Source organism: Ochotona princeps, chromosome 16 (assembly GCF_030435755.1).
Source record: "Ochotona princeps isolate mOchPri1 chromosome 16, mOchPri1.hap1, whole genome shotgun sequence".
Lineage (NCBI taxonomy): Eukaryota > Metazoa > Chordata > Mammalia > Lagomorpha > Ochotonidae > Ochotona > Ochotona princeps.
The window spans coordinates 13,990,508-14,017,550 of NC_080847.1; the positions used below are offsets into that span (position 1 = coordinate 13,990,508).

At 57.5% G+C, this 27,043-nt stretch overlaps 1 protein-coding gene across 2 annotated transcripts in view; it reads left to right on the plus strand.

The window, feature by feature from the left end:
• SMPD3 (sphingomyelin phosphodiesterase 3) overlaps positions 1 to 27,043 on the plus strand; it is a 251,544-nt gene extending 224,501 nt beyond the window's left edge. The window contains exons 2-9 of one of the 2 annotated variants that reach the window (XM_058675031.1): positions 4,663 to 4,676; positions 17,977 to 19,539; positions 22,156 to 22,231; positions 22,348 to 22,503; positions 25,228 to 25,317; positions 25,441 to 25,504; positions 26,374 to 26,536; positions 26,641 to 27,043. In XM_058675031.1, the coding sequence (XP_058531014.1) occupies positions 18,220 to 19,539; positions 22,156 to 22,231; positions 22,348 to 22,503; positions 25,228 to 25,317; positions 25,441 to 25,504; positions 26,374 to 26,536; positions 26,641 to 26,742 (1,971 nt within the window). In that variant the 5' untranslated portion in view covers positions 4,663 to 4,676; positions 17,977 to 18,219 and the 3' untranslated portion in view covers positions 26,743 to 27,043. Of the gene's footprint in view, positions 1 to 4,588; positions 4,677 to 17,976; positions 19,540 to 22,155; positions 22,232 to 22,347; positions 22,504 to 25,227; positions 25,318 to 25,440; positions 25,505 to 26,373; positions 26,537 to 26,640 lie in introns of those variants that run through there. The other variant, XM_004583973.3, reaches the window with a different exon arrangement.

Here is a 27,043-nt window from a genome sequence, read left to right on the forward strand (position 1 = left end):
TCTTTGAAATCAAACTGAAAAATGCCTTATTTTTTCCTACTAAAAACTTCAATGATTTCTCAGAAAAGCTATTTGCATTTTCCCCCTTTGCTGCCTTGCATTGAGGTAAGATTTTATATATATATAATTTTATTTAAAACATGAGGAAATGACAACCACATGTGGGCCATATTCAGGGATAGAGTGGGCAGGGAGGGGAGAGGCAGGAAAGAGATGTTTCTACTTCCATCTTGTGTCCACAGGAAGAGAGAGAGCAGCTCTCCCTGTTGCCTATATTTGTATTTTCTGAAAGATTTATATATTAGCTTATTTATTTGAAAGACAGGGACACAGAGAAAGAAATCTTCCATTTGCTGGTTCAATCCCCAAATGGCTGTAAATGGCAAGACTTTGCCAAGCTGAATCCAGAGCCTGGAACTCTGGGTCTCCCACGTGGGTGGCAGGGCCCAAGCACTTGGTCTGTCCTCTTCTGCTTTCCCTAGTGCTTTAGCTCGGAGGTGTATCAGAAGGGGAGCAGCCCAAACCCTCGGCAGCACTCCGACGTGGGTCACTGGTGTCACAAGCAGCCGCTGAAACTGCGGCACCACCATGCCGGCTCCCAACTTGCACTTAAAAAAAAAAAAGATTTATTTATTTTTATTGGAAAGTCAGATTTACAGAGAGAAGAAGAGACAGAAAGATCTTCCGTCCAATGATTCACTCTCCAAGTGGCCACAATCACTGGAGCTGAGCCAATTCGAAGCCAGGAGCAAGGAGCTTCTTCCAGGTCTCCCACGTGGGTGCAGGGTCCCAAGGCTTTAGGTTGTTCTTGGCTGCTTTCCCAGGACACAACTAGGGAGCTGAATGGGAACCAGTACCCATATGGGATCCTGGTGCATGCAAGGCAAGGTTTTTAGCCACTAGGCTACTGTGCTAGGATTCCAACATGTCCTTTTAAAATTAGAAGTTTTGCAAACATGAAATGACAAATGAGCTTTGTCTTCAGTTCCCATTAGCCAGTGTCCTGAGCTCTGCTGGCCCCCCTCACTGGGGCTCCCACTGAATTCACCGGCGAGAGTGTCACACCACATAGCATTCCCTGAATGCTTCTGAGGTTTAAAGGGCAGCTCCTCTCACCAGCCATCCCCAGCCCAGGACTCCACCAAATGCAGCTCTGCCTCTCCTTTTGCCCTCGTGTCAGAAGAGAGATGTCTTCTCCAGGGTCCTGTTAAGACTGTTCCCCAAGGCGAGCAGCTATTCCTCACTCTCACTCCAAGTTTCTCTGTAGGGTGAACTGGGCAGCCTCTCTGGTCTACCTGAAATCTGACTCTGACACTCAACTGGAGGGCTGTGTGACTTTGGGGTCATCACCAAACCTCTCTGGGCCTGAGTGTCATCATAGGTACCCAGTCCCAGTGTCACTATGTGGAAAATAAATGAGGAGACAGCACAGTGGCTTTGCAAACTAATCATCTATGCCACCGATATTCCATTTGGGGCTCTGGTTCAAGTCCTGACTGCCCCGCTTCTGATTCAGCTCCCTGCTTGTGGCCTGGAAAAACAGCAGAGGATGGCTCAAAGTCCTTGGGTCCTTGAACCCACATATGAGATCAGGAGAGGGCTCCTGGCTAGTAGTTTTGGATTGGCTCAGCTACTTGAGGAGTGTACCGGCAGATGGAGGATCTCTGTCTCTCTGTCTCTCTGTAAATTTGCCTCTCATATCAAAATAAATAAATCTTTTTAAAAAGAGAGGGAGAGAGATAGGAAAATGACTCAACCTCCTAGATGCGGTCCCTTTGCAAACATCATTTCTGGACCTGTGATGCTGGTGTGATCCTGATTCCAAGAAAGTGGACCCTGGGCCTGGGAGAGTTCAGCTCATCCTGGAGGCCACCAGGTCTACCCATCCTCCCTCTGCCACCCAGGAGAGGTCAGGCACAGCCAGCAGCCAGGCCAAGCTCGGTGTCTCCAGGGACAAGCTCTCACTTGGCGCTGCACGTCCACCAGGTCACCCCAGGTGCTGGCCTGCGGTCTAGGGGCCTGTGGGCTTACAGCGTCCTGGTGGACAGGCAGGAAGGCGCATGCTTGGGACCACTGCTGCCTCCACAGACACTGCCTTGCTGTGTTGGCTGAACAGCCCCATTTTCCGTGCCCGCCCCCCAGGCCCGCCCTGCCCCGCTCCCACTGCCTATTTAAGCTGGAGGCCCCGACTGAGCTGTGGGCACCGCCAGCTTCCAGAGGCAGGAGAGCAGTGCTGGGAGCCCCACTCGCTCTGGGCTCTGGGCTCGCCAAGGATGAAAGGTCCCTCTGTTTCCCCACTTCCTACCGGTGCGTTCTGCGAGGGGATGCGTGTGTGGATTGTGGTGGGGAACTGTTTCTGCTGGCTTGGGAAAGAACTGGAGATGTGTAGCAGGCAGGGGAGGGCCCTGATGGGATGGTTCCCCTTTCTAATCCCCTGACCTGTGTGATCTTATTTTCAAAAAAGGGGAAAAGCTGTAGCCTGTGAAAGGGCAGCCGATTTAAAAACAAGATGTGCCCTGTAGAATCTCAATGATCTGACTTTTTTTTTTTTTTTTTTAAAGAAAGGCTATAGAATGTCAAGGTTGTAAAGGTTCCCCTTCCCTGAAGGGACCCCATTTTAAATAGTCAGCTCTTGTCATTTAATTCATTTTGGAAAATATGCGCAGTGGAGGTAGGGGTTGGCAGGCAAGGCACAGGAGCCTTGCAGCCAAGGGGACAGTTTAGGAAATGTCGGAGGGCTAGGACTAGCAGACCAAGAGCAAGTCCCTCCTCTCCCTGCTGCCCCTTGGAGCGAGGGCGAGGGACTGTGTGTGGCCCAGGCCCGGAGGGCTCAGAAGCCAGCCTCTGTCCAGATGCTTGAGGTCTAGCGTCCGGTCAGCCCAGCCAGAACAGGAAGGACAGACATGCATACATGCAGGCACTCAGCCTCCTGAGCCGGGAGCCAGGCAACCAGGGACCGGGGCAGCAGGCCACCCTCTGACTTCCTGGCAGGCTAGACTCCCAGGCTACTGGTCAGGAGGGATGCCTGCCAGGTCCTTAGCTCAGAGGAAACAACTCATTTTTTTTTGTCTGCATGGCAACAAGGGCCCTTAGGGAAACTCAGGTCACTGCACCGCAGCAACTGGCCCCGCGGCTCCGGCTTCCACCTTCCCACTCTGATGTGGCTGTTTCAAGTGCCAACCAGTCCTGTCCGTGGCCAAGCATGTGGAAAGGGGAACGGGTTTCAGAGGCTCAGAGCTGATGTGCTGGCAGGCTGACTGGACTAGAATCAGGTCTCACCCCTTCTCTGTATTTTTTTTTTTAGATTTATTTTTATTGGGAAGGCAGATTTACAGAGAGAAGGAAGACAGAGAGAAAGATCTTCCATTTGCTGGGTCACTCCCCAGTTGGCCACAACAGCCAGAGCTGAGCTGACCCAAAGCCAGAAGCCAGGACTTCCTCCTGGTCCCCCATGTGGGTGGGTATAGGATCCCAAGGCTTTGAACCATCCTCTACTGCTTTCCCAGACCACAAACAGGGAGCTGGATGGGAAGCGGAGCAGCCAGGACTTGAACCGGCATCCATATGGGATGCCAGAGCTTGGAGGTGGAAGATTGGCCAATTAAGCCAGCACAGGGGCTTCTAAAACGGGCGGGGAGCCCGCTGTTTGCTAAATGAGACCTTCTTCCGCAGTGTCCCTGGCTATTGGGATTCATATTTCCGCTTCCCCTGAAACAGTGAATCTGAATGATTTGCAAAATAAGCATATGTAAAGGATTGGCACCGTCGGGAGGGGCCGAACCGAGTAATGTTTACCCCAACAAGTGGGGAGTGTGGTACAAGGATTGGGGCAGGGCAGTGGGTGGCGCAAAAGAGCTGCGAGGTTAGTAGCAGGGGACCGAACCCGCCGCTGGGAAACCGGAGCCGAGGCGGGGCCTGGGATTGGAAGGCGGGGCTGAGGAGCCGGGACCGCACAGAAGGCCAGGAACGGGAGCCGGCAGCAGCACAGGGCCGGGTCACCGGTGGAGGCCGCGGGCACAGCAGGCCACAGAGTTCCCTGGCTGCGTCAGCCAGGCGTGCAAAGAGCAGGTGGCCACCGGGTTGAAGGACTCTGCCCACACAAGTACCCTTCCAACTACTGCTCTGAAAATCCCGAGGAGTCGCCCTTCCCGGGTCTCCGCCCGGTCCTGGCAGCCACGGTCCCTCTTCCCCAGCCTGGATTCGGCTCCCCCACCCCAGGTATCTTTGCGAGGCATATGTTTACACAAAGCTCCTGGGCTTAGGAGGGACCGCCGCTCCGTTTGCCTTCTATCAGATGCAGCCCAGGCCCCGTGGCGGTTCCGCGCTCGCCCCGCCCCGGCGCGGGTCCGCCCTCCACGTGGAGGGCTTGGCCTTCCCACCGCGGAACCCTGGGCACCTGGCCTCGGCGCTCTCCACGCCCCCTGCACGGCGGCACAGGGACAACCGAGTCCGCACACCCCGGCCGAGTCGGGCGACGTGGAGGGTGTGGCTGCGCCTCAGGTGCAGGTGGGGCCCCTGGGTCAATGTGCCTGCTCACCTGTTGCAGGCGGCTCCACAGCGGAGGTGGTTGAGTTCCGGAGATTGTTCTGATCCTCTCAGTGAACTCTTCATTTTCTTCCAGATCCTGACCGGGTGACGTCTGCTCTGCAGAGAGAAGGACAGAGCCCCCTCCTCAGGTAAGACGACAGCTCCCAGAGGGGTTGTCAGAGGTGCAGATCTGTGCCACCCTGCTTGGGCTCCACGTGAATGTCCTTATATGAAGTGCTATGTGGTTAAGAAGAGGTTCTGCGGCTTGGTTGAGAAGTTGGAGGATCACATCCCTGGTTTGAGCGGCCTGGGGAGAGCTAGCTGGACCCCCTCCCGACCCCCAGCATCGTGGTGCCAGGTGGAGAGTGCAAATCTCTGAAGGAAACCCTCAGGGAAAAGCAGCAGCACTTAGAAGTGAGGGGATGCAGGTTAGCTGTGGGGGGAAAATGCATCCAAACACCACTAACCACTGAATTAACCACTGGGAAAAAATTAATGCTAAAACCCAAAGCTGGCAGAGCTATTGTGAAGTAGGCATTCTCAGTAAAAACAGACACAACCAGTAATAAAAAAGAAAGAAAGAAAAACAAACACAACTTTAGTGAGAAGTTGTTTGCTGACTAATATGTGTGAGAGAAGCTGTAAAGGTTCCTAATTGTATTCATTCAAACCACCAGGTCATTCTAAGGAATATAACAGAATCTAGGAGCACAGTGACAGCCAACAGCCAGCAATCTCAGGTCTGCTGGCAGAGCAGCAAGATTCTCCTAAGAGCCCACCCCTCCCTAAATGTTGACCCAAGGACTGTCAGGGCCACCAGGGAGGTCACCAGGCCATGGGCAGGAACTCAGGGGAAGCCCAGAAAGCAGAGATGGCTGCAAGAACAAATGGGGAGGGGGAAGGGAGGCCACGGGAGTCTCCCCTGAGAGCTCAGGGACTGCTCGCTTTAAGGATGGAGGCTGAGGGGGCCAGGCTGGGCAGGCAAGGGGACTGTTAACACCTGTGGGGAGACAAAGGGAGGTGGGACTGGATGGAGCTCATTTACATAGTCTGGAATATATTTGCATGTCCTTTATATTCAGCTTTGGCAAGAAAGAGAGAGAGCAAAGGGAAATTGGGTCGGGTGACCCAGCTGCACCCCTCAGGGACTGTCATTGACCTTCCTGGGTCTGTTTCCTCATCTGTCAGTGGGACCAACTATTCCCGCTTGGGGGGAAGGGGACACCCTCAGTGTGATGCGCTCGTTCTGGCGGGAAGGGTGTGCTCCATGACACCTGCTCTGGGCTACTCACAGAGAGTGGCCCTCTGTGGCTGCTGAGGACCAGCCTCATGTCTGCACCCCAACTTAGCAAGGAAAAAGGAGGAAAGCAGGGAAGGAAGGAGCTCTGAGTAGGCAGAGGGCAGGACTGCTCCTTGCCAGTCACTTGGCAGAGGTTTCTATTGCCTGCCTGCTACCCAGAAGCTCAAGGTAAGTGACGGAATAAAATACCCAGGGCTTGCAGGCAGGACCCGCAGGCCTGCTCCACTTGGAGGGTGGGTGTCTGCACCTGCAGAGACAACCCCAGGCCACACACGAGGTCCCTGCCTCTTTCTAGAATGGATTTGTCAAGCTGGGAGCCTCTTAGTTCCATTTCCAGCTTGAGTCTGTAGGTGTCAGATCTTTGTGATGGACTGGTTACCTTTCTGGGGTGTACACTGGCAACCTGAGCCAAACATGCCCCGGTGGTACCCCACTGCCCAGAGAGAAATGGCCTGTTCAAGTCAGGTCAGAGGCCATAGTGGGGACTGTCTGGGGTTTGATGAAAAGGCCAGCTCTGAGTCCTGAGCCAAGCGGAGGTCCTCAGCCGAGACCACATCCCTTTTCACAGATGAGAGCCCCGAGGGAGGAGCCCCAGGAGGGGAGACAGACCAGCAGCAGGACGAGTCATGGCAGTTAGGATGCTGGGCAGACTTTGCCTGTTCCTTCCCGGGTACCTGGGCATCTTCTGGGGCCACAGAAGGATTTAACTGAGCAGCAGTGTGATGTCACTTTGCACAGCACCACGCGCTGACAGGTGGGCCGGGGAGGGAAGCCAGGTGCCAGGAGACTGACTGCTGTGTCTGGGACGAAGGCTGGAATAGGGACGGGGCTGAGAGTAGGTCCAAAGGGTCAGGAGGCTCAAGTATGGCCTGGTGAGAGGGGGCAGAGTGGAGGGGAGGATGACTGCGAACTCTTGCTGGGCAAGTGGACGAGGAGTGATGAACTTCCTCAGGACGGGGAATGTGGGGTGATGTGGTCAGGGGCACCTGGGACGGCTGTCACAGGTGTCTCTGAAGGTTCAGCACAGAAGGGGTGAGGCGAGGGGTGGCTGAGGCAGGGCGGGGACACCCCAACAGAGGGAGAGGAGAGATGAGAAGGCTAGTTCCTGACCGCAGATCCCAGAAAAGCCACGCTGCCTGTCCTCTCGGCTGTGCTGAACTCTGTTGGGGACGTTTTCTTCCTAAACCTTGGCCAGAAAGCCTGGTGACACATTCTCCCCACCTTACCCCTGGTGTGTGTCAGGGGGAGCAGCGAGGAACAGGTGGCTTTAAGCTGAGTCTCCACCCAGCGCCCCAGCTGCCGGGTTCACTCAGCAGCAGGGGCAGCCTGGCACAGCGGAGATGCCACCAGGGAGTGTCTGAGGGCCACCCCCAATGAGTGCATGGCCCTCCACTCAGGCCCGGGCCTTCCAGCCAGCCCTGCTCTCCTGTCCCCTTTGGCTGCCATCAGGAATCTGTTGGTCATCGTGACCAGCAGGGGTGTGACTTTGATAAGACTTCCTGAGTGCCACTGCCTGCCTCTCTGTCTCTCTTCCTCTTCCTCCTTCCCAGCCTCTCCCTTGCTTTCTGTTAGCCCCACTCAATACCTTGCTGTCCCGCCCTCTCTCCTGAGGGCACCCCGCCCCAGGATACACACCTAGAAGGCAAAGTCTGTGCCACTAGAAATGCGCACAGCAGCCATGTGCTGCCTGTGACTGGTTGAGTGTCCCCACCTGCTGCCCAACAGCTGCTGCTCTAACCTCCCAACCCCGCCCCTCACCAGCCCCCCAGCCTGGTCTGACCACACTCCTCACTGGCCCTTCCATGTGCTGCCTCTCTCTCTCTCTCTCTCTCTCTCTCTCTCTCTCTCTCTTTTTTTCCTTTAAATTTGGGAAGGCAGATCATATTTACAAAGAGGAGAGACAAAGATTTTCCATCTGTTGGTTCACTACCCAAGTGTGGCCAGAGCTAAGCCGATTCAAAGCCAGGAGCTTCTTCTGCGTCTCCCACACCAGTGCAAGGTCCCAAGGCTTTGGGCCATGCTCTACTACCTTCCCAAGCCATAAGTAGGGAGCTGGATGGGAAAGTGGAGCAGCTGGGAGATGAACTGGTGCCCATATGGGATCCTGGTGCTTGCAAGATGAGGCTTTCCCCATTAAGCCACATGCCAGGCCCTTCATACTGCCCAGCCGGGGTGAGTGAGGGGCAGCCTAGGAGGAGGCTGAGAAGGGTGGCTGGTAAGACCACACCAGAAGAAGGCGACTCCCTTCTTGGCCAGCAGTGGCTGTACAGATCCACCAAAGTCAAATGGGAGCATATAACACTAGCACCAAATAAGGCACACGCCTTTGTCCCCTAGCCCCCACTTCTGCAGCCCTCTGGGTGTCCCCTGAGTGCGACTTCCCTGGCCTGCTGTCTACCAGACCAGTGAACCTCGCCCAAGAGCACTCGCAGTAAAGCTTGTTTTAAGCTGAACTCTTTTCTATGTGAATTTCTGGTTCTGAACGTGAACTCAAGCTTTACATCTGGTGCCCAAAACCCAAGAGGGGTGTGTAGCCTTGCAGGGCGCCCCTGGTGAGGCCACACCTTCCCTGGATCAGACCTGGCTCCAGGACAGGACCTCCGACCTCACCCTCCAATCAGTCTGACATACACGGGGTAGATCCTCCCCTAACGTCCTTCTCAGACTTCTCTGGTTTTGGGGTCTCCCTGCACACTGAAGATCACAGCTGCGTCGGGGCTTCCCTGCTGTGCACACAGGCACAGCATTCACAGTACCACCATGCACACAGGTGCTGCGTCACACACAGGCACAGTACCACCACACACAGGCACAGTACCACCACGCACACAGGTGCTGCACCACACACAGGCACAGTACCACCACACACAGGCACAGTATCAACATGCACACAGGTGCTGCACCACACACAGGCACAATACCACCACGCACACAGGTGCTGCACCACACACAGGCACAGTACCACCACACACAGGCACAGTACCACCACACACACAGGTGCTGCATTCCAGGCCTCACTTGGTCAAGGAGACATCCCAATGGGTGACTGCTCTCACTCACACTGGTCTCTGGGCAGCCAAACCGCCTATGGGTCTTTGCCTACCCAGTCAGAAGACTCAAAGGGGAAAACAATGGGGAACTCCTAGTCTAAAACCAATCCTCAGACATCCTTAGGGTGTCTTCTGGGTAACTTTGGCACCTTGGGGCTGTCTTAGGAGCTCCATAAGAAAAGAGTGCTTTACTGCTCCACTGTGGCCTGGCCATGATATGAATTGGATAACTGGTCACGCTGGCCGCCAGAGGGCACTTTTGATTTTAATATACTCCGTAATCTGAATAACTACTGCGCAGGATGGAAAGATGGTCGGAGGTCCAGTATGTTCAGGCCTTTTTAAATGTTACGCTCCCACCCCTCCCTCTGTTTCCTGTTCTGCCTCCCAAGTTATACTTGCCAGAAATGAGCGGACACCACAGACGTTAATCAGGACACTTCTAAGCTTTTCCTTTCTATTGATGAGCAACCCTCCCCTCTCACTGACACTCCAGAGGATTTGTCTCTTCCCCCTTGACACCCTTGCTATGCAGAGACTGTGTAATCCTCCTGGCCCCCAGATTCCGTGCCTGCTCAGTACCAGCCTGCGACTTCCCTGGCCTGCTGTCTGTACTGGACCAGTGAACCTCGCCCAGCAACACTCCCAATAAAGCTTTCTGGTTCCGAACATGAACTCGAGCCTTACAATACCCATCACCTGCAGACTGCTCAGCCCAGGATTACAGGGCCTTCACTGCCCCACAGTGCTGGGCTTATTTTGCTTCTTATGCTACTGCCTTTCTCTGAATGTGTCCACTATAAATGAAAAGCTGAAGGCTCAGCTCCCCTGATGTCTCAAAGGTCCCTGGAGACAAAGTCTGTAGATGAACAGGTGAGGAGGAAGGCGCCTCCCAGCTGGCTCATGTTTGGGCAAAGTCACATCATTGTTGCCACTCGGAATGGAGATCTTTCCAAAAAGAGTCAGGCTCTGGAGGGTCGAGCTGGCTGTGTGGCTGGAAAACCGAGGGCTGGCTGTCAGTCAGGGTTGTCTTGGCCTCCAGCAAAGGGGCCAGTGACAGCAACCCAGAAGCCTTGCTTGATGGAGGTGGGTGATGCTGGGCTCTCTCTGCGTGCCTCTGCACCCTACACCCAGGCCAGTACAACGGCTGTCACCTTGAACATCGCCAGCTAGCAGAGGGAGGGACCATCTGTTAAGGACTGTGGCCCAGCAACAACAAGCCTCACAACTCCCTGGTCAGGACCCGTCACGTGATCCTGCCCAACCACTAGGCCACCGGGACGTGCAACCCCACCTCAGGTCCAGGGAGCACCTGGCTCCCAGAGCCAAGGCAGTGCAGCAAGGGTACTGTCCACAGGCATGCAGAGACGAGGGCCGAGGGAACAAGGGCTACTCTGACCTTGACCCAGGCAGGTGGTCAATCCTGAATGAAGACATTCAGAGCTGCCACAGCCAGAACCAAGAGTTCTTGTCTCCCCTTGTGGGGTGCAAGGTTCAGCAGCCCAAAGTAGGGTAACCAGGTTACCACTGCCAGAGATGTAGGTGTGAGCTGGAAGCAAGGCCACAAAAGACCCAGGGGAAGGCAAGTTTGGTGGCAGCACATAGCCAGAACGTGGGGTGACTGGAGCCCCCATAAAGTCCTCAGCAGCTTCTGTTGCGGACAAATGAGCGATTCATAGTCAAGGAAACCAGTTGCCCTGGGTGTGGACGTTGGCTGCTCCCAATCCGCTTCTCCTCCCCCCTCACGTATTCTGGAGGTGCCAGCCAGGTGAGAGGCTCCTGGGGTGCTCTGTGGAGAGGGAGGGTGAGAGGCCGGCCAATAATGCAAAGGTCCAGGGCAAGGGCCTGAGCCCAGCGTGGGGAGTGGGTCCCTGCCCAGGTCCAGGAAGCCCAGCTGCAGGGATAGCCGGGGAGCTGCTGCCGCCCGACTTCACTCATTCTTGCTCTTCTGCTTTGCGATCTCTATGCGAGTTCTCCCCAGGGCCTCGGTTTGTTCGATGTTCTGTGTACCACAAAACTGAAGGCTGAATGTGCAATGACTCCCTGCAGAAGCATTTTAGTAAGCGTGTTCTGTTTTAGGAAGCTTCATCGCCATCCTCAGCTGGGCTCGTTGGCGCCTCAAGCTGCCCGCCCACCACCTAGTCAGCTTGTCCGCTCTGAGCGGAGACGCTGTACTTGACACACAGCCCCATGCAGGGGCCGCACAAATGCCGGAGCTTGCATGGACGGGTGTGGAGAATTCCACTCCCACAGGAAATATGTTCAGCTCCTTCCTTCACGCAGCCGCTTCCAAACCTAGTTTGGCCCGTGAGCCTTCATCAGGCAAGTGGGGACTTGAATGGGCTAGAGCCTCAGTGGAAGGGCCCAAGGACAGTGAGACCCCATGGTCTGTATTTCCCAAAGGTGGCAATGACCCTGGGCAGCTGGGGGACATGCTGGAGGCCAGGGGACTTCCTCGGCACTCAGCTCAGGCTCTGACCCCAGCCTCCAGGCAGGATCAGAGCATTTGAGGTTGGAGACCCAGAAGGCCCGGTGACAGGCTCAGCTGGGCACCCATCCTGCGCTGCCTTGCGTGAGGAAGGCCCTGTGAGTGGGGCAGTGATCTCAGTGTCCATCCTCCCCCATCTGCCATCTAGGGCTCAGTCCCCACCTAGGTCACACTGGGGCCCCGTGGCTCCTGCAGTGGCAGATGCGATGCCCATGGATGTGCCTTGAGCACCCTATGGTAGCCAAGGGCAAGCAGGCAGGTGCTACTTGGGGTAAGCCAGTAGTGGATTAGGTGTCACCGTGCAGCCCTTTGAGGTCATCAGCAGGTGAACCTTGAGTGGCAGGCAGGAGAGCACAGGGTGGCCAGGACTCCAGGCCCAGCAGTTCATCTATGAAAATGGCCTGTGTTTTCACGCAGCACTGAGACCTGTACCCTGGGCTCCTGCTGTTGTAAACACCCACACGTGTACACCAGCACCCTAGCTTGAGGTTTGCTTCTGGTTGGCTTCATCCGGGGCTGTCTGAGTTCTGACAGGGACATGACGAGGCCAGCTGGGCCCAGAAGTGCTCCCCAGCTGCCCAAAGCTTTAGACTCAGCAACCATGTAAGGCATTAATAGCTCCCATGGAAAGTGTCATTTGTGAACACTTGCTGGCCACTTTGCCTATAACTGGCTTCCATGGAGGCCTGGGACATGGGCCTGCACCTGTAACCCAGGCAGCTCTTGATCAAGTCCTGCTGGGAGACGAGAGCCCTCCCCTGGCACAGCACAGTGCCCTCTGTGGCAAGCAAAGCAGCCACAGGAGAAGGAAGCTCCCAGCTGCTGACCTGCAAGGGCTGTAATCTCCAGGGCCTGAACAGCAGTGGCAGCAGTAATGAAACTATCCCCGATAGGGGGCAGGCCCCACACCCCCTCCCCTACCACCTGAACCAGTGTCATTGCCCATGCCTGGCACAGCAGGGATCTATAGTTCACTGAGAAGCCAGTGAGCCCATAGCTAGGAGCAGGACCTGGCCCCACACCTGTGTGCCAGTAACCTCCGTCACCTGCCACTGCTGTGTGCAAGGGATGATTTTGGGGTGCACCCCATGGACACCAGGTCCTGCAAGGCCTCACAGGACGTGGGAGAGGGAGGAGCTGCTCTGAACTGAATTTTAGTAAGAATCCATACCTGTCACACGAATTCAGGCTCCCTTGGGTGGGCTACAGGAGCCGGAAACACAGTGGCCATAGCAAAGGGAAAATGGGGGACTTGGGAACTCCTGCATCAGAACGAGCTACAGGTTGTGTCGGTTTCAGGCACAGGGAGATCAGAGCTCAGGGCTGCGACGAGCCTCAGCCCTAATGTTTCCAGCCCTGGGACCGGCTGTCTTCAGAACTGGAGTCAGTACTCGAGGTAGCCACCGGATGCTTCGGCTCTGTATTCTGTCTCATAGCAAATGCAAGGCGCCTTGTGGAGGGGCCTGGTGAGAGTTCCAGGGAGAACCTGGCACCGTGCAGCTTGGTTGTGTGATGGTGCAGCGAGGACTCGGGTCTATGCTGCAGCAAGGTCGGCAGCTGTGTGTCCGCACAGCAGCATGGCGAAGCAGGACTGGATGGAGACCATGGCTACTCATCCTGGGTGTAGGAAACAGACGCTGCCTGATGAGACTGAGTGTCAATGGGCTGTGCAGAACGGGGCGGGCAGAGGCAGGTTGAGGAGCTGGGGGATGTGCCAAGGAGGAGGAGGGAGGGGCTTTGTATCTTGTAAGAAGAGGTGTTTTATCTGATACACCTATGTCCACCGGCATCCCTGTTACAGCCGATATATTCACTCTGGACTCCAGACCCCAATTCCATGTGGGCTGTGGCTTCTGAGGATTAGCTCAAGCATCTTTGCTGCCTTAGCCCGAAAAGGCATCCGCTTTTCTCTGTTCTTTGCCGAGTTGACTCCCAGGCTCAGCAGCTCAGGTTGCCATGCCAACCCTCCCTGGCAGGTGTCCAGGCAGAGGGTGGGCCGAGCGCTGCTGGCAGACGCAGGCACCCGCCGATAATTGGATTGGAGCAGGGCAGGGGGCCTGTCCTACGGAAACCTGGGGCTCCATGCAGCTCCTGCGGACTCAGGTCCAGCCCCTGTGCGGACACAAAGAGGGCTCAGAGGAAGTCTCTCGGGGCTGCAGGACTGCAGGTGCTACCACTTCTGAGAGGGCTCTTCAGGCCAGAGGGCAGCCTGAAGAGGGACCAGACCCAGTGTAGACACCAGATAGGGTAATCTCTCCCCTGCAGGGCTTTCCAGAAACTTTCCAAGCTTAGGGATCCCTCAAAGCTGTTTCGGCTTCCCTGGAGGGGCCAGCCCAACCGGTCTGGCTTGCTCACCTCTGCGGGAGAAATTCAAAGTCAGTGTCCACTGGGACCCTTGGGCAGGCAGCTCCCACACCCCAGCACACCTATCAGGCCCATCTCCCAGAGAGCTAAGGGCTTGGGGTGGCCACCGTAGAGGCCCTGCCCACCACAGCCCACCAAGGCCCTATTCCTGAGGGGGCCCTCCCTGGCCAGGGCAGGTTGGCTGACCCCTGAGGCCTCTCAGGCCAGTGTTTAGAGGAGAGCTTGGCGCTGAGAGGTCCCTATCGCCTGGCTCCTGGGCTGGTCTGCATGCAGCCCCAGGCTAGTAGCAGGTGTCAGGGATTCCCAGGAACCTTGCTGGGGGTGCTGTGAGGCCTCCAGCTCAGCTCTGGAGACCCTGGACTACAAGAGGGGTGGGGCCCAGGGACTGGGACTAGTTTTCCGGAAAGGAACCTGTGCAAGCGATCCAGGTTGTGAGGCTGGGCTGTGAACACTGCCATGGTCACTGCCAGCCCCATCAGCCCAGCCTCAGCGGACTTGGCTAAGCTACCAGCCTGAGGGCATGGAAGCAGCCAGGGCACGGAGGAAAGGAATACACAAGGGGTGTCCCGCGCACCTGCGTGTGCTGTGTACCCCCTGTGGGGAGCCACCCCCTGTCCCGGCCACCCCTCCAGAAGAAGCACCAGGGTGCAGAGAGGAGCCGCCAGCACCCTAGTCCTCCACTTTGACAGAGAAAGTGTAGATCAGGCTAATGAGTATGTTGTTTGTTTACCCTCCCTTCATTGCCCCTAGACAAAGTAATTAGCCACAGAGCTTTAGAGACAGGCTTGCTGGTGGCAGCCCCTTCTGTGTGTGCTGTGTGCGCCTGCAGCAGCTGCTGTGTGGGGAGGAGGTTGGGGTGGGGCAGCACCTGGGAGGGCCCCAAGCGCCAGGGGACAGGCTGATAAGGGTTCCAGCGAAGGGCCCCGGGCAGCTGAGCAAACTGGGATCCCAGTAGGAAAGGTAGACAGCGATGTCTTCACCACACCTTAAAAAAAAAAAAAAAATTATTTATTTTTATTGGAAAGACAGATATACAGAGAGGAGGAGAGACAGAGAGGAAGATCTTCCGTCCGATGATTCACTCCCCAAGTGAGCCGCAACGGGCCGGTGCGCGTCGATCCGAAGCCAGGAACCTGGAACCTCTTCCGGGTCTCCCACGCGGGTACAGGGTCCCAAGGCTTTGGGCCGTCCTTGACTGCTTTCCCAGGCCGCAAGCAGGGAGCTGGATGGGAAGCAGGGCTGCTGGGATTCGAACCAACACCCATATGGGATCCCTGCGTGTTCAAGGCGAGGACTTTAGCCACTAGCTACTGCACCAGACCCTTCACCACACCTTAGAGGAATAATGGCGGCCACCACTGTCCACGGGCACCCAGGGCTGTCACCCACTTCATATCCCATTGACTCCTGAACAAAATCATTGCTTCCCATGACCAGCTGAGGAGAGTCAGAGAGGCCGGGCCACCTCCTTGCATGTGGGGAGGCCTGGGGCCTAGCTGGAGTGAAGGGCATGAGGGCAGGTGTTCAGGCCCCTCCCTGCTCCCTCTGTCCCCAGTGGCCTGTCCCAGCTGATGCCAGATCCTACCCCTGGCCAGCCAGTGCTGGAGGAGCTTCATCCACCTGGGAACATCTTTGAGAGGTTTCTCTCAGGAAGCCACCACCTCTGACCCATAGCTGTGCCACCACCGTCCCAGGGGCATGGGCCAGTTCTGCTGAAAGGATAGTCCCTTTGCTGCAAGTGCTGCTAGTCCCTAGCATGCCCATCTGTGCCCAGCCAACCCTGTGCTCCTTCCCAAAAAAACCTGGCCCCGGGATAGCCCCACTGGTTCCACCTCCCCAACCTTTGTCACCCCTGGGCCGTCAGGCTCCCATTGTCCCCAAGTTGGACATTTCCGTCCCCAAACCTGGGTGCCACACCCTGGACTCAGCCACAGGTTGACAACACATGGTTCCCTGTGGCACGCCCAGGCCAGAGACGGGGAGGGCTCCCAGAGTGGGCTAGCTGCAGCTGCTGGGAGGAGGGTAGCACAGCAGGGCAGTGGGAGGTCTGGGGCTCAAGGCAGCTATGATCAGACCAAGGAGGACCTTGTCCCTCCAGGAGAGGCCGCTCCACTGTACTCCGAGGGTGAGGTGGAGCTGGGCAGTGGGGGTATGGGAGGAAGGACTGGGTGGAGACTAGGACACTGGACTCTGGGCCCCTAGACAATAGGACCTCCAGGGGCAGGGGACCCTGGGACCATCTGGGCCGATCCTTCCACACAGTGTCCAGTGGGAAGGGGCTGTGGCTGGACCAGGTTCAGGATGTCAGGCCAGAGATGCCCCATGGCGCTGGGCAACAGCCAGGCCACCCAGGGGTCAGGTCTGAGCCCTGTCCTAGGACCTTATTGGCAACTGCAGGGTCCCTGGATGGGTGGGAAGCCTTGAGAGACTCATCACTGTCCCTGCCCCCTCCTGTGGACACCCCCTTGGGCTGCCCCACACAGTGAGGGCTGCTGGGCCACCTTGCCTATGTGCGCGAGGAGGGCTGCTACCTCCTCTGAAGATTCCTCTCACAGCCGGGAGCCAGCAAGTGCGTGCATCCCTGAGTCCCCAGTCAGATGGTGAGCGTGGGAGGACTGCAGCCCCGCCAGCCACCAAACTCTGAGTCACCGGTGCTGGCCACACAACCGGAGGTCACTGAGGCGTGGGGCTGAGGTCCGCGTAGACACGCCTGCCACTCCCAACGCCACGCTACCCAGGGTTGGGGGTTGGCTTCAAAGCAAGCTCCCAGAACAAAGTTGAATCCCTGTGAAAGGCATTAGCCAGGGCGGGCTCAGTCCCAGCTCAACTTCACAGGGAGACACAGCCTGGCCTGCCCCCTGCCCCCTGCCCTGGCACCCCTGGACCACTGACCCTTCACAGCAGGGCCCTCCTCACACCACCTTGGGACAGCAGCTGCGCTCAGACCCACTCTTAAGCACCTGCCACTGTTTGCCAAGAGCTTTACAGTATCCCTAGGCAGCTCCTTCTTTCTAGAATTTTCCATTCTGTTGAGAAAGTTGGGTTTGTCCCATTTGTGGACCAGGACAGGAGCCCCAGTGGATGCACCAAAGCCAGCTGGGCAAGGGGACAGCAAAGGATCCTTTCTAGGGAGATGACTTCCAGGCTGGGTCCCAAGGGAGAAAGCATGAGTAAGGAGGTGAGGGATGGAGGGATGGGGCATGACTGGGTACAGGACAGCAAGCACGAAGCAAGCCCCAGGAGGGGACAAGGCTGCCAGTGGGGCAGGCCTGACCGAGGGGTCAGAAGGCGGGGGTTCTGGATGACACCCAGACCTGCAGCTTGGGCACTCGGGTTCATTGGCAGGAGGAGACGGTTCAGGGCCAGGGCAGAAGGGGGTGGGTGGGAAGGCATGCCTGGCTGACCTGGGCACACAGGCTCTGCCACAGATCGCTCACCTATGGGTCCCTGGAGGCTGAGTCAACACTCCAGACAAGTCTATTGATTTTACATTCAGCACAGTGAACGCACCTGGCAGCCCGTCCGGAGCCCAGCCCTGGGAACCCCTGCAGCAGGGGGCCATGACGGATACCATGGGGCGGGTCCCAAAGAGCCTGACAGACAGCAGTCCCAGCTGGGGCCAGACCCGCCTCACCTCAGGAAGTGTCTCCAAGTGTCCCCGGCACTGTGGGGGTCTGCAACTGGGTCTCCTGCCCTTCTTGGGGGTCATTAGGACACAGGCTGGTCCTACGCCTGGGGACAGGAGTTTCAACCTGGGCTCTGTCGGATGCTGCAGGCGAGCCCCCAGGAGAGCCTGGCCAGCAAGCTGCCCTCTGGCCCATCTCTGTCTTGACTCACTTGGCACTGGGTATCAATGACTGTGTTTGCAGCGCCTATGACCGAGGCCCCCTTGGGACACAGCCCTCGCTGCTTCCACTGCTCCTCAGGCAGCCTGTGGGTTGTCCAGCCTGTCCCCTTAGCATCCTCAAAATTGTACCCCCTCAGAAAACCCAGGCAGGTTTTCCAGGTCAAGGTAGCCATTTAGTGAAGTCTTGTTATCAAGGTACTTACTCCAAGAGAGTAAAACATTCCTAGAGTGTGGGCTCAGGCCCCTGTGTGTCCCATGTAAGCCTGCTGGCCCTGGATTGGTCCTTAGAACAGTCCTGTGCAAGTTGCAGGAGACAAAGTGGGGGGTGAGCTGGCAAGACAGCCCCCCGGGGCCAACCTGCTCCCTAAATATCAACACGAGCTCTTTCTTGTCTCTGCAGGCTCCCCGGCATGGCCTGCTGAGGCCCACCATGAGCGGCTGGTCAGCACTCGCCCCTGAGCACCCGGAGCCACGCCGTGCCAGGAGGTGACCCTCCTCCAGTGTATCCCCCACCAACACACACACACACACACACACACACACACACACACACACACACCCCTCCCACCCCGGCCCAGGAAAGTGCCCGCGGCTGCCACAGACACCATGTAGTAGGGCTGGCCGCGGCGCCCAGGGAGCTGCGATGGTTTTGTACACGACCCCCTTTCCCACCAGCTGTCTGTCCGCCCTGCACGCTGTGTCCTGGGCCCTCATCTTCCCATGCTACTGGCTGTTGGACCGCCTGGCCGCCTCCTTCCGGCCCACCACCTACGAGAAGCGCCAGCGGGCGGATGACCCGTGCTGCCTGCAGCTGCTCTGCACCTTGCTCTTCACCCCCATCTACCTGGCCCTCTTGGTGGCCTCGCTGCCCCTCGCCCTCGTCGGCTTCATCTTCTGGTCGCCCTTGCAGTCTGTGCGCCGGCCCTACACCTACTCGCGGCTGCAGGACAAGGGCGCCGCAGGCGGGGCGGCCCTGCTCAGCGAATGGAAGGGTGTGGGCACTGGCAAGAGCTTCTGCTTCGCCACCGCCAACCTCTGCCTCCTCCCGGACGCGCTGGCGAGGCTCAACAACCTGTTTAACACCCAGGCCCGGGCCCGGGAGATCGGGCAGAGGATCCGCAACGGCGCTGCCCGGCCCCAGATCAAAATCTACATCGATTCGCCCACCAACACCTCCATCAGCGCGGCCAGCTTCAGCAGCCTGGTGTCGCCACAGGGCGGCGATGGCGGGGCCCGCGCCGTCCCCGGGAGCATCAAGAGGACATCCTCCGTGGAGTACAAGGGCGATGGCGGGCGCCACGGTGGCGGTGAGGAGGCCGCCAACGGTCCAGCCCCCAGCGACCCGGCTGACGGCGGCAACCCCGAGGACGCCTGCATCGTGCGCATCGGTGGCGAGGAGGGTGGCCGACCGCCGGAGGCCGATGACCCTGCCACTGGGAGCCAGGCCAGGAACGGGGCCGGCGGCGGCCCTAAGGGCCAGACCCCCAACCACAGTCAGCGGGACGGGGATTCCGGGAGCCTGGGCAGCCCGTCGGCCTCCAGGGAGTCCCTGGTGAAGGCGCGGGCAGGGCCGGACTGCGGCGCCGAGCCGGGCGCTAACAGCAAGCTCCTGTACAAGGCCTCGGTGGTGAAGAAGGCTGCCACGCGCAGGAGGCGGCACCCGGACGAGGCCTTTGACCACGAGGTCTCGGCCTTCTTCCCTGCCAACCTGGACTTCCTGTGCCTGCAGGAGGTGTTTGACAAGCGGGCAGCCACCAAGTTGAAAGACCAGCTGCACGGCTACTTCGAGTACATTCTGTACGACGTGGGGGTCTATGGCTGCCGCGGCTGCTGCAACTTCAAGTTCCTCAACAGCGGCCTCTTCTTTGCCAGCCGCTACCCCGTCATGGACGTGGCCTATCACTGTTACCCCAACGGGCGCGGCTCTGACGCCCTGGCTTCTAAGGGAGCGCTGTTTCTCAAGGTAGGCAGCCAGGGGCCCCATGTGGAATCAGGTGCTTTGGGTCAGGGCCTGGGAGATACCGGCTCAGGGCCGTGAGCTGAGGGCCCAGATGAGTGACCTCAGCCACCTCCTCCCTGTCTGGGCGGCTGGGGAGGGTGTCGGGTCCTGGCCATCCTGGTACCCCTGGTGCAGAGCCCCTCAGACCAGGAGCTGCAGGCCGCCACAGGGCCCCTGGGCCAGGCCCGCAGCCCAACCAGGAGGTCCCGGCCTTCCTGGCTTCCCCACGGCCACCGTGTCAAGCTCTCTGATCACAGGCCCTGGCTTGGCTTCTGTAGACACTGATTGAAGCGAATTGTGACTATTTCCACTAATCTGGAGGCACTTGGAGCTACCGCAGTGATTTGCTGGCTCTCTGGGCCTGCACTGCTCGCGGTGCCGACTTCTGCTCTCCCCAGAGGCTTCCGGCGTGTTCCGAGGCCTCGCTTGGCCGCCACAGAGCTGGGTTTCCTGCCTCAGTGGTAGCCACTGCCTGTATAGACACAGCTGCTTTCCAGGTGAGGGACGTGTCTGCTCCTGGGCTGGGAAGGAGCCGGTGTGTGAGCCTGGTGGCCACCAGGAGTCAGGGCCGAGTCGGGCGGGCAGGCGTCCCAGGGCCCTGGTGACCCTCAGGGCTGCCCGGTGGCCCCAGGGCGGCTCTGCCAGGCCCGGGCAGGGTTGGGAGCATCTCTGGCTTTTCATTCCCAGAGAGGCTGCAGTTGGCTGGGGTCCTCCGACCAACGGGGCCTTCGGCCAGGGTTCCTTGGGGTTTTGTCCCGTGGGCAATTTTGATCTCCACAGCAGCAATGACCTTGTGTGGTTAGGCCTGGCCCTCCGTACCCACCTCAGCCCTGGTACTGATGGCTCCAGGCCAGGGGGCTGTGTCCCCTCCAGGCCTGCCCACTTCGGGGCAGGCTGAGCCTCGCAGCCGCTCCTCACCGGCCTTCTCCGCCACTTCACTGGCCGCTCGCTGTCTCCCTGGCTGGCCCCTCTGTGCTTCTCTGTGTCCCTTTCCTCTCCTTCTTGCCTCTCTTTCCACCTGCTGGGTCCGACACTGGCCTGCAGTGTTTCAGTGGGGGGTCCATGCTGTTAGAAAAACATGGGTCTATGTTGCCCAATATTTACAACATAGGACACAAAGCCCAGCCCTGGACTTGGACTCCCCACAGCTGCACCCCAGCTGGGGCCTGTTCACCCCCAACTCCGACCCCTGCACCAGGCATGGCCCTTCCCATCCCTGCCTCCCCTCACCCCCAGCCTAGATCCAGGCCCCTTCCCTGTTGAGTCTCTCGTATCAAGGAGGCTGAAAGGCACAACCTCTCAGCATGCTTGTTTGTTTTTGCAAGAGAAACACAGGACGGCAGCTCCGGGCCGTGAGCCAGAAATCAATAAAGCCCAGCAAATAATAAAGTGGATCTTGGCAAGATCACACGACTGATTAAGAGGGGAAGTGGGGGGCGTGGGGGAGGTGGCTGTGCCCGGCGGCCTGCGTATGTACGTGTTTTGCCTTCCAGGTGGGCTTTCTTCAGCACCAGGGCCAAGTCTGGCACTAACGCCTCTGGTTCCCTTGTCCCAGACTGGCACAGGGCAGGTGACAAGGAAGTGCTGAGGGAGAGGCTGGCACACGCAGTCCAACAAACGGGTGGCCGGGCAGGAGCCAACAGGCCAGACCTGAGCCTGCCTTGACCATGTGTGCCTTGGGGGCCTGGCCTGCCCTTCAGCTTCCCCTGACCTCACTGTGGTGCTCAGCTAGGAAAATGGGGCAAAGCATTCAGCAAAGAAAGAATAAAGCAAACAGGCTCGGCACCTGGGCGTAGACGGGCCGACAGCACCACCATGTGGCCTTTTGGGGGCACTGTGGTTTTTCATGAGTTGTGTTTTTGCAACAGGGTGCAAACGATCCCTGGGCCTGTGGTTGCACTAAGCCATGCCAGTCTGGGAGAGGAACAAGAAGTGAGTGATGTATGTGGGTCTAGCAACAGTCACACCCAGGCCCTACAGCCCTTCACTAAATGGCCAGACACTCATGGCTGGATGTTGCAAAACTGCAGCCAAAGAGCAGGGGAAACTGAGGAAGCATACTGCCCCAACTGGGGAGCGGGCTGGTCCAGCAGGGGACTCAGGTGTGCCCTAGGGCTCTGCTGCTGCTGCTGTCACAGCACAGGGGCCTCAGCAGTCACAGGTGCCAGCCCTGCTCCAATGCAGGTGCAAGGAACAAGGGCCCACCACACCCCCAGACTCCTCCCATGGGACCCCCAGCAGCTGTAAGAGCGTCCCAGTGGGTAGGAGGGCAACGTGTCCGTTGGCCTCCACCACCTGCCCCAGGCCAGCCCTGCCAAAAGCCCCATCTTCCCCTAGGAGGTCATTTTGAGTTGACTTTGTGAGGTATAATTGTAATACCCATTTCAAGTGATTTTTTTTTATTTAAATGACATTCCCTAAAGGCCTGCTATAGCCAGGGCCCTGGAGTCCAGCCGGCAGCCTGGCATGGAGCAGAGCCTGAGGGTCTGAGTGGCCAGGCGGGTGTGTGGACCACGTCCCCTGGTACATACAGCAGTGATGGCTGCTGGGGGAAGCACTGACTCCTTACCTCCCCACCAGGTGCAGGTGGGAAGCACACCTCAGGACCAAAGAATTGTCGGGTACATCGCCTGCACACACCTGCACGCCCTACCAGGTAGGGCTGCCTCTCTGGGGTAGGGGGTAAAGGAGGAGCATGGGGCCGGCAGGTGTGTTGGGTCAGGATGGGACGCATGAGCCTCATGGCCCAGTCTCTGTGCTCGGCCTCCACAGAGGACAGCGCCATCCGCTGTGAGCAGCTGGACCTGCTTCAGGACTGGCTGGCTGATTTCCGAAAATCTACCTCCTCGTCCAGCGCAGCCAACCCCGAGGAGCTGGTGGCGTTTGACGTTGTCTGCGGGGATCTCAACTTTGACAACTGCTCCTCTGGTGAGGCCACACCTCTGCCCCCTCAGGAGAGGGTAGGCTATTTTTCCCCCAGGAGGGCTGCAGCAGGAGCCCCCTATCTGGGGAGTTCAGAGACCCTGGGCTAAGGGGAGACACACCCTGGAGGTGCACCTGCCACTCACACCACACTATGCTTTGGGCATGCCTCAGCTGCTTCCACCACCCTAAAGGGCAGCCACCCTGTGCATGTGTGCCTTGGGAGAAGGCAGTGCCAGACAGGGTGGAGGATGGCTCCTAAGTCACACAACAGTAAGGGAGTGGGTGGGCTGGATTTGAACGCTCAGAATAAAGTCTTTTGTTGTTTATTTTAAAAAGATTTTATTTTTATTTGACTGGCAGTTACAGAGAAAGAGAGGGAGAGAGAGAGATCTTCTGTCTGCTGATTCATTTCCCCAAATGGCTGGAGCTGGACCAGTCTAAAGCCAGGAACTTTTTCCAAGTGTCCTATGTGGGTGCAGGGTCCCAAAGACATGAGCCATCTTCCACTGCTTTCCCAGACCACAAATAGGGATCTGGATGGGCAGTGGAACAGCTGGGTTTTGAACCAGTGCCCACCTGGGATGCTGACACTGCAGGTGGAGGTTTTTACCGCACAGTGCAGGCCCCTGAACTGTGGGAAAGCAAGTCTCAAACCACTGGGCTGCAAGAGTTGCAAGACAAAGTTCACCTGTGCAGTGGTTTTTTTGTTTTGTTTTGTTTTTGTTGTTGTTGTTTTTTTTAAGATTTATTTGAAAAACAGAGAGAGAGGGAGAGATCTTCCATCTGCTAGTTCACTCCCAAAGAGCCAGGGCTGAGCTGGCTAGGCCAAAGCCAACAGCCTAGAGCTGCTTCAGGGTCTCCCACATGGGTGAAGGAGCACAAGCCCTTGGGCTGCCCTCTGCTGTTCATCACAGACCATTACAGGGAGCTGGAAGCAAAGCAGCTGGTCAGAAACGGATCCAACAGGCTGCTGGTGCTGCAGGCTGACGTCAGTATCAGCCCAACCTGTGAAACTTGAAGTACCTGCTGAAGCAACAGCCCTTTAGGGCCGGCACTGTGGCTTGATAAGTAAAGTCTCTGCCTACAGTGCAGGCCCAGCTCAAGTGGGCGCCAGTTCGAATCCCCCTGCTCTACTTCTAGTACTCCAGGGGTCAGCCTGGCAAATGCCCACTACATTATATATATACATTGTGTGTGTGTGTGTGTGTGTGTGTGTGCCCCTTGCCCTCCACCAGGGTGTGTGTGTGTGTGTGTGTGCCCCTTGCCCTCCACCAGGTTAGCTCACTTCACTCCAAATAGCCTAGGTTACCAATAGCACATGCTTCTAAGACTAACCTTCCTGCTAGTTCCAGAAAGGAAGAAAGGCCTTGTGTCCAGATACTTTGGACATAGGAGGGAACTGCCATTTTGGCGGCATGGCCTAGCGTATTTTATGCCGGGATCCCATATGGGGCCGGTCCTGGCTCCTGTCCGGATCGGCACCAGCCATATGCAATAAAAATAAATAAATCTTTAAAAAGAGAGATTTACAGAGAGGAGAAAGATCTTCCACCTGCTGGCTGGCTCACTCACCAAATGGCTGCAATAGCCGCAGCTGAGCTGATCCATCCTCTGTGCCCTCCCAGGGAGCCGGATGGGAAGTGGGACATGAACTGACAAGCTATGCAAGCAGAGAACTAGCCTACAGTACCATGCCAGCCTCATTATATCCCCTTCCTTTTATGAAGAGCTAACATTTTGCTTTTACACACATGCTTGTTTCATAGGAAAGTGCAAGCCATGTATAGATTTTTAAATCAGTCATGTAGTATTTTTTTTTAAAGATTTTATTTTTATTACAAAGTCAGATATACAGAGAGAGGAGGAGAGACAGAGAGGAAGATCTTCCATCCGTTGTTTCACTCCCCAAGTGAGCCGCAACGGCCGGTGTGCGCCGATCCGATGCCGGGAACCAGGAACCTCTTCAAGGTCTCCCACGTGGAAGCAGGGTCCCAAAGCTTTGGGCCGTCCTCGACTGCTTTCCCAGGCCACAAGCAGGGAGCTGGATGGGAAGTGGAGCTGCCGGGATTGGGATTAGAACCGGCGCCCATATGGGATCCCGGGGTATTCAAGGCGAGGACTTTAGCCGCTAGGCCATGCCGCCGGGCCCAATCAGTCATGTAGTATTGCCATAAACATCCAACAACTACACAAGAACACTCTTGGATAAAGGAAAATGTTGAAGGCTGAAGAAGGCCACAGATTCCTGCACCTAATCTCCGTGGGAAGGGTCCTCAGTGGGGACAAGGCCGCATCCGGAAGCACTTCACGCTGCCTGCAGCCGGGCTGGGTTTCTCCTTAGAAACAGAGCCACCCTTGAGCCGGCTTTCAGTGTCACTTGAAGCTTCAGGCAGTATCTCTTTCACAAGGACAATGCCAGCCCTTCCTCTCTGGAACGCCCCTTCACCCAAGACTCCCCTAGTTTCTGAGATGAGGGTGGGGCCCAGCTGGGTGGCACTGGCCTCTCACCCAGCAGCCAACGTCAGCTTTTGTATCTGGGATGACCTCAGAGGCAGTGACCACCATCCTCCCAGGGGAAGCTGAAAGCTGAAGACTGGAGTGGGGGGTCATGTTCAAGAACCTAGAAAACCGGGGACCCAAAAGCCAACAACCCATGGAGGTGGGGACCTAGGGGGCACCTGGTGGGCACCCCCTGAGGCCTATGTGTCTCTCTACCTCCTCCTACAGATGACAAGCTGGAGCAGCAGCATGCCCTGTTCACCCGCTACAAGGACCCCTGCCGCCTGGGGCCTGGGGAGGAGAAGCCATGGGCCATTGGTGAGCCGGGGCTTTCAGAGGGCTGGGGCACCCATGCTTCCACTGGGAACACCCTGGACCCCTCGACTGGGGCTGGGCTCCTGTTCCAAGGGACCCCTCTCCAAGACTCTCCCATGTCCCCAGGTACTCTGCTGGAAATAAGTGGCCTCTATGACGAGGATGTGTGCACACCGGACAACCTGCAGAAGTAAGCACCCCACCTGCCTCTCTTGCCCCTTGCCCTACTGTGCCCTGGGACAGGCCTCGCACGAGACCCCAGGAGCCCTTCCCTAAACCAGCAGTCAGAGCTCATCTTGCCCAGGCCTGGCTGGCAACAGGTAAGCAGTTCCAGGGGCCCAGCCCAGGAGTGCCAGGCACACACTGGGCCAGGCCTGCACCCGCCATCTTCCCAACAGTTCCATGCAGCCCAACTTCACTGCCGAGCCCATTTCCATAAAAGACAAATTTATCACTTACAGCCTGAGACCGCATGGTCACAGCCATGGTACCTTGCAGCTCATCTGAGCCAATTAATTAGATTATAGACTAAATTGGAAACATCATCTTACATGGAGAAAATTATCTTTTCATGAGATGATTTAAAAAATAGCTATCAGTAACTCTCACATCACTGCTGCTGGAATTAATTATCAAGGGTGGAGGCCAGGCCGGCTGTTGCTGCTCCACATGTCATCAGTGTCTTGGTCTGTGGCTGCCTGGCCCTAACGGGAACCCAGCCTCTCCGCACATGTGCCCCAAACTGACTGGGCACCCACCTGCCCCAGACACAGGCCTGAGGCTGGCTTGTGGGAGGCAGTTCCTAGGGATGCCCAGGCTCTGGGGGGCTGGCAAGCCGCTGTCTGAGGGCAGCAATGTCAGGAAAGGACCCAGAAGGCTGGGATTGGAGCACCGTGAGAAATACCCCACAGCCAGGGAAGAAGTGCAGGCTCTAAAGTCTGGGGACAGACCCTTCCCCTGAAGTAACAGGGGGCCTGGGGCCTTTCTGGAGCCCAACAGCCCCACTCTTTGGCTCCACAATGCTCACTGCATTGTGTCCCCTCCTGTTCCCCACCACAGGGTCCTGGAGAGTGAGGAAGGCCGCAGAGAGTACCTTGCCTTCCCCACCAGCAAGAGCCCAGGGGGCGGCCAAAAGGGGCGCAAAGATCTGCTGAAGGGAAACGGCAGGCGCATTGACTACATGCTGCACGCTGAGGATGGGCTGTGCCCCGACTGGAAGGCTGTGAGTCCTGGCAGGGGGACTGTGGGCCCCACAACCCCACATCTAACCCAGCTCCCTCCCTGGGGTCTAACCAGGCTGCTTCTCTCCTTCCCCATTCAACCCAGGAGGTGGAAGAATTCAGCTTCATCACCCAGCTGTCGGGCCTGACCGACCACCTCCCAGTTGCCATGCGGCTCATGGTGTCTTCAGGGGAGGAGGAGGTCTAGACCAGCCACGTCGCCGAGGTCGGGAGCTGGGGGATCACTGCCAGCTCACTGAGCCACAGCCCCTCCCTGGGCCCTGTAACCCAAGGAGCGCTTGCCCGGTGCTGGGGGACGGGCTAGGGAAGCCTGGCAGCCGCACCCCCAGGCCCTCTGTGGACTGAATACTGGGGCCAGCCTGGGGCGCCCCGGCTGCCTAACCAGTGCCATCTTTGCAAACACAATTTTTCTACAAACCTACAGCACAACCTAGTTTGTAACCCACGGGTTAGTTGAGAACCGGGTTTATGTCCTCTTTGTATCTCTC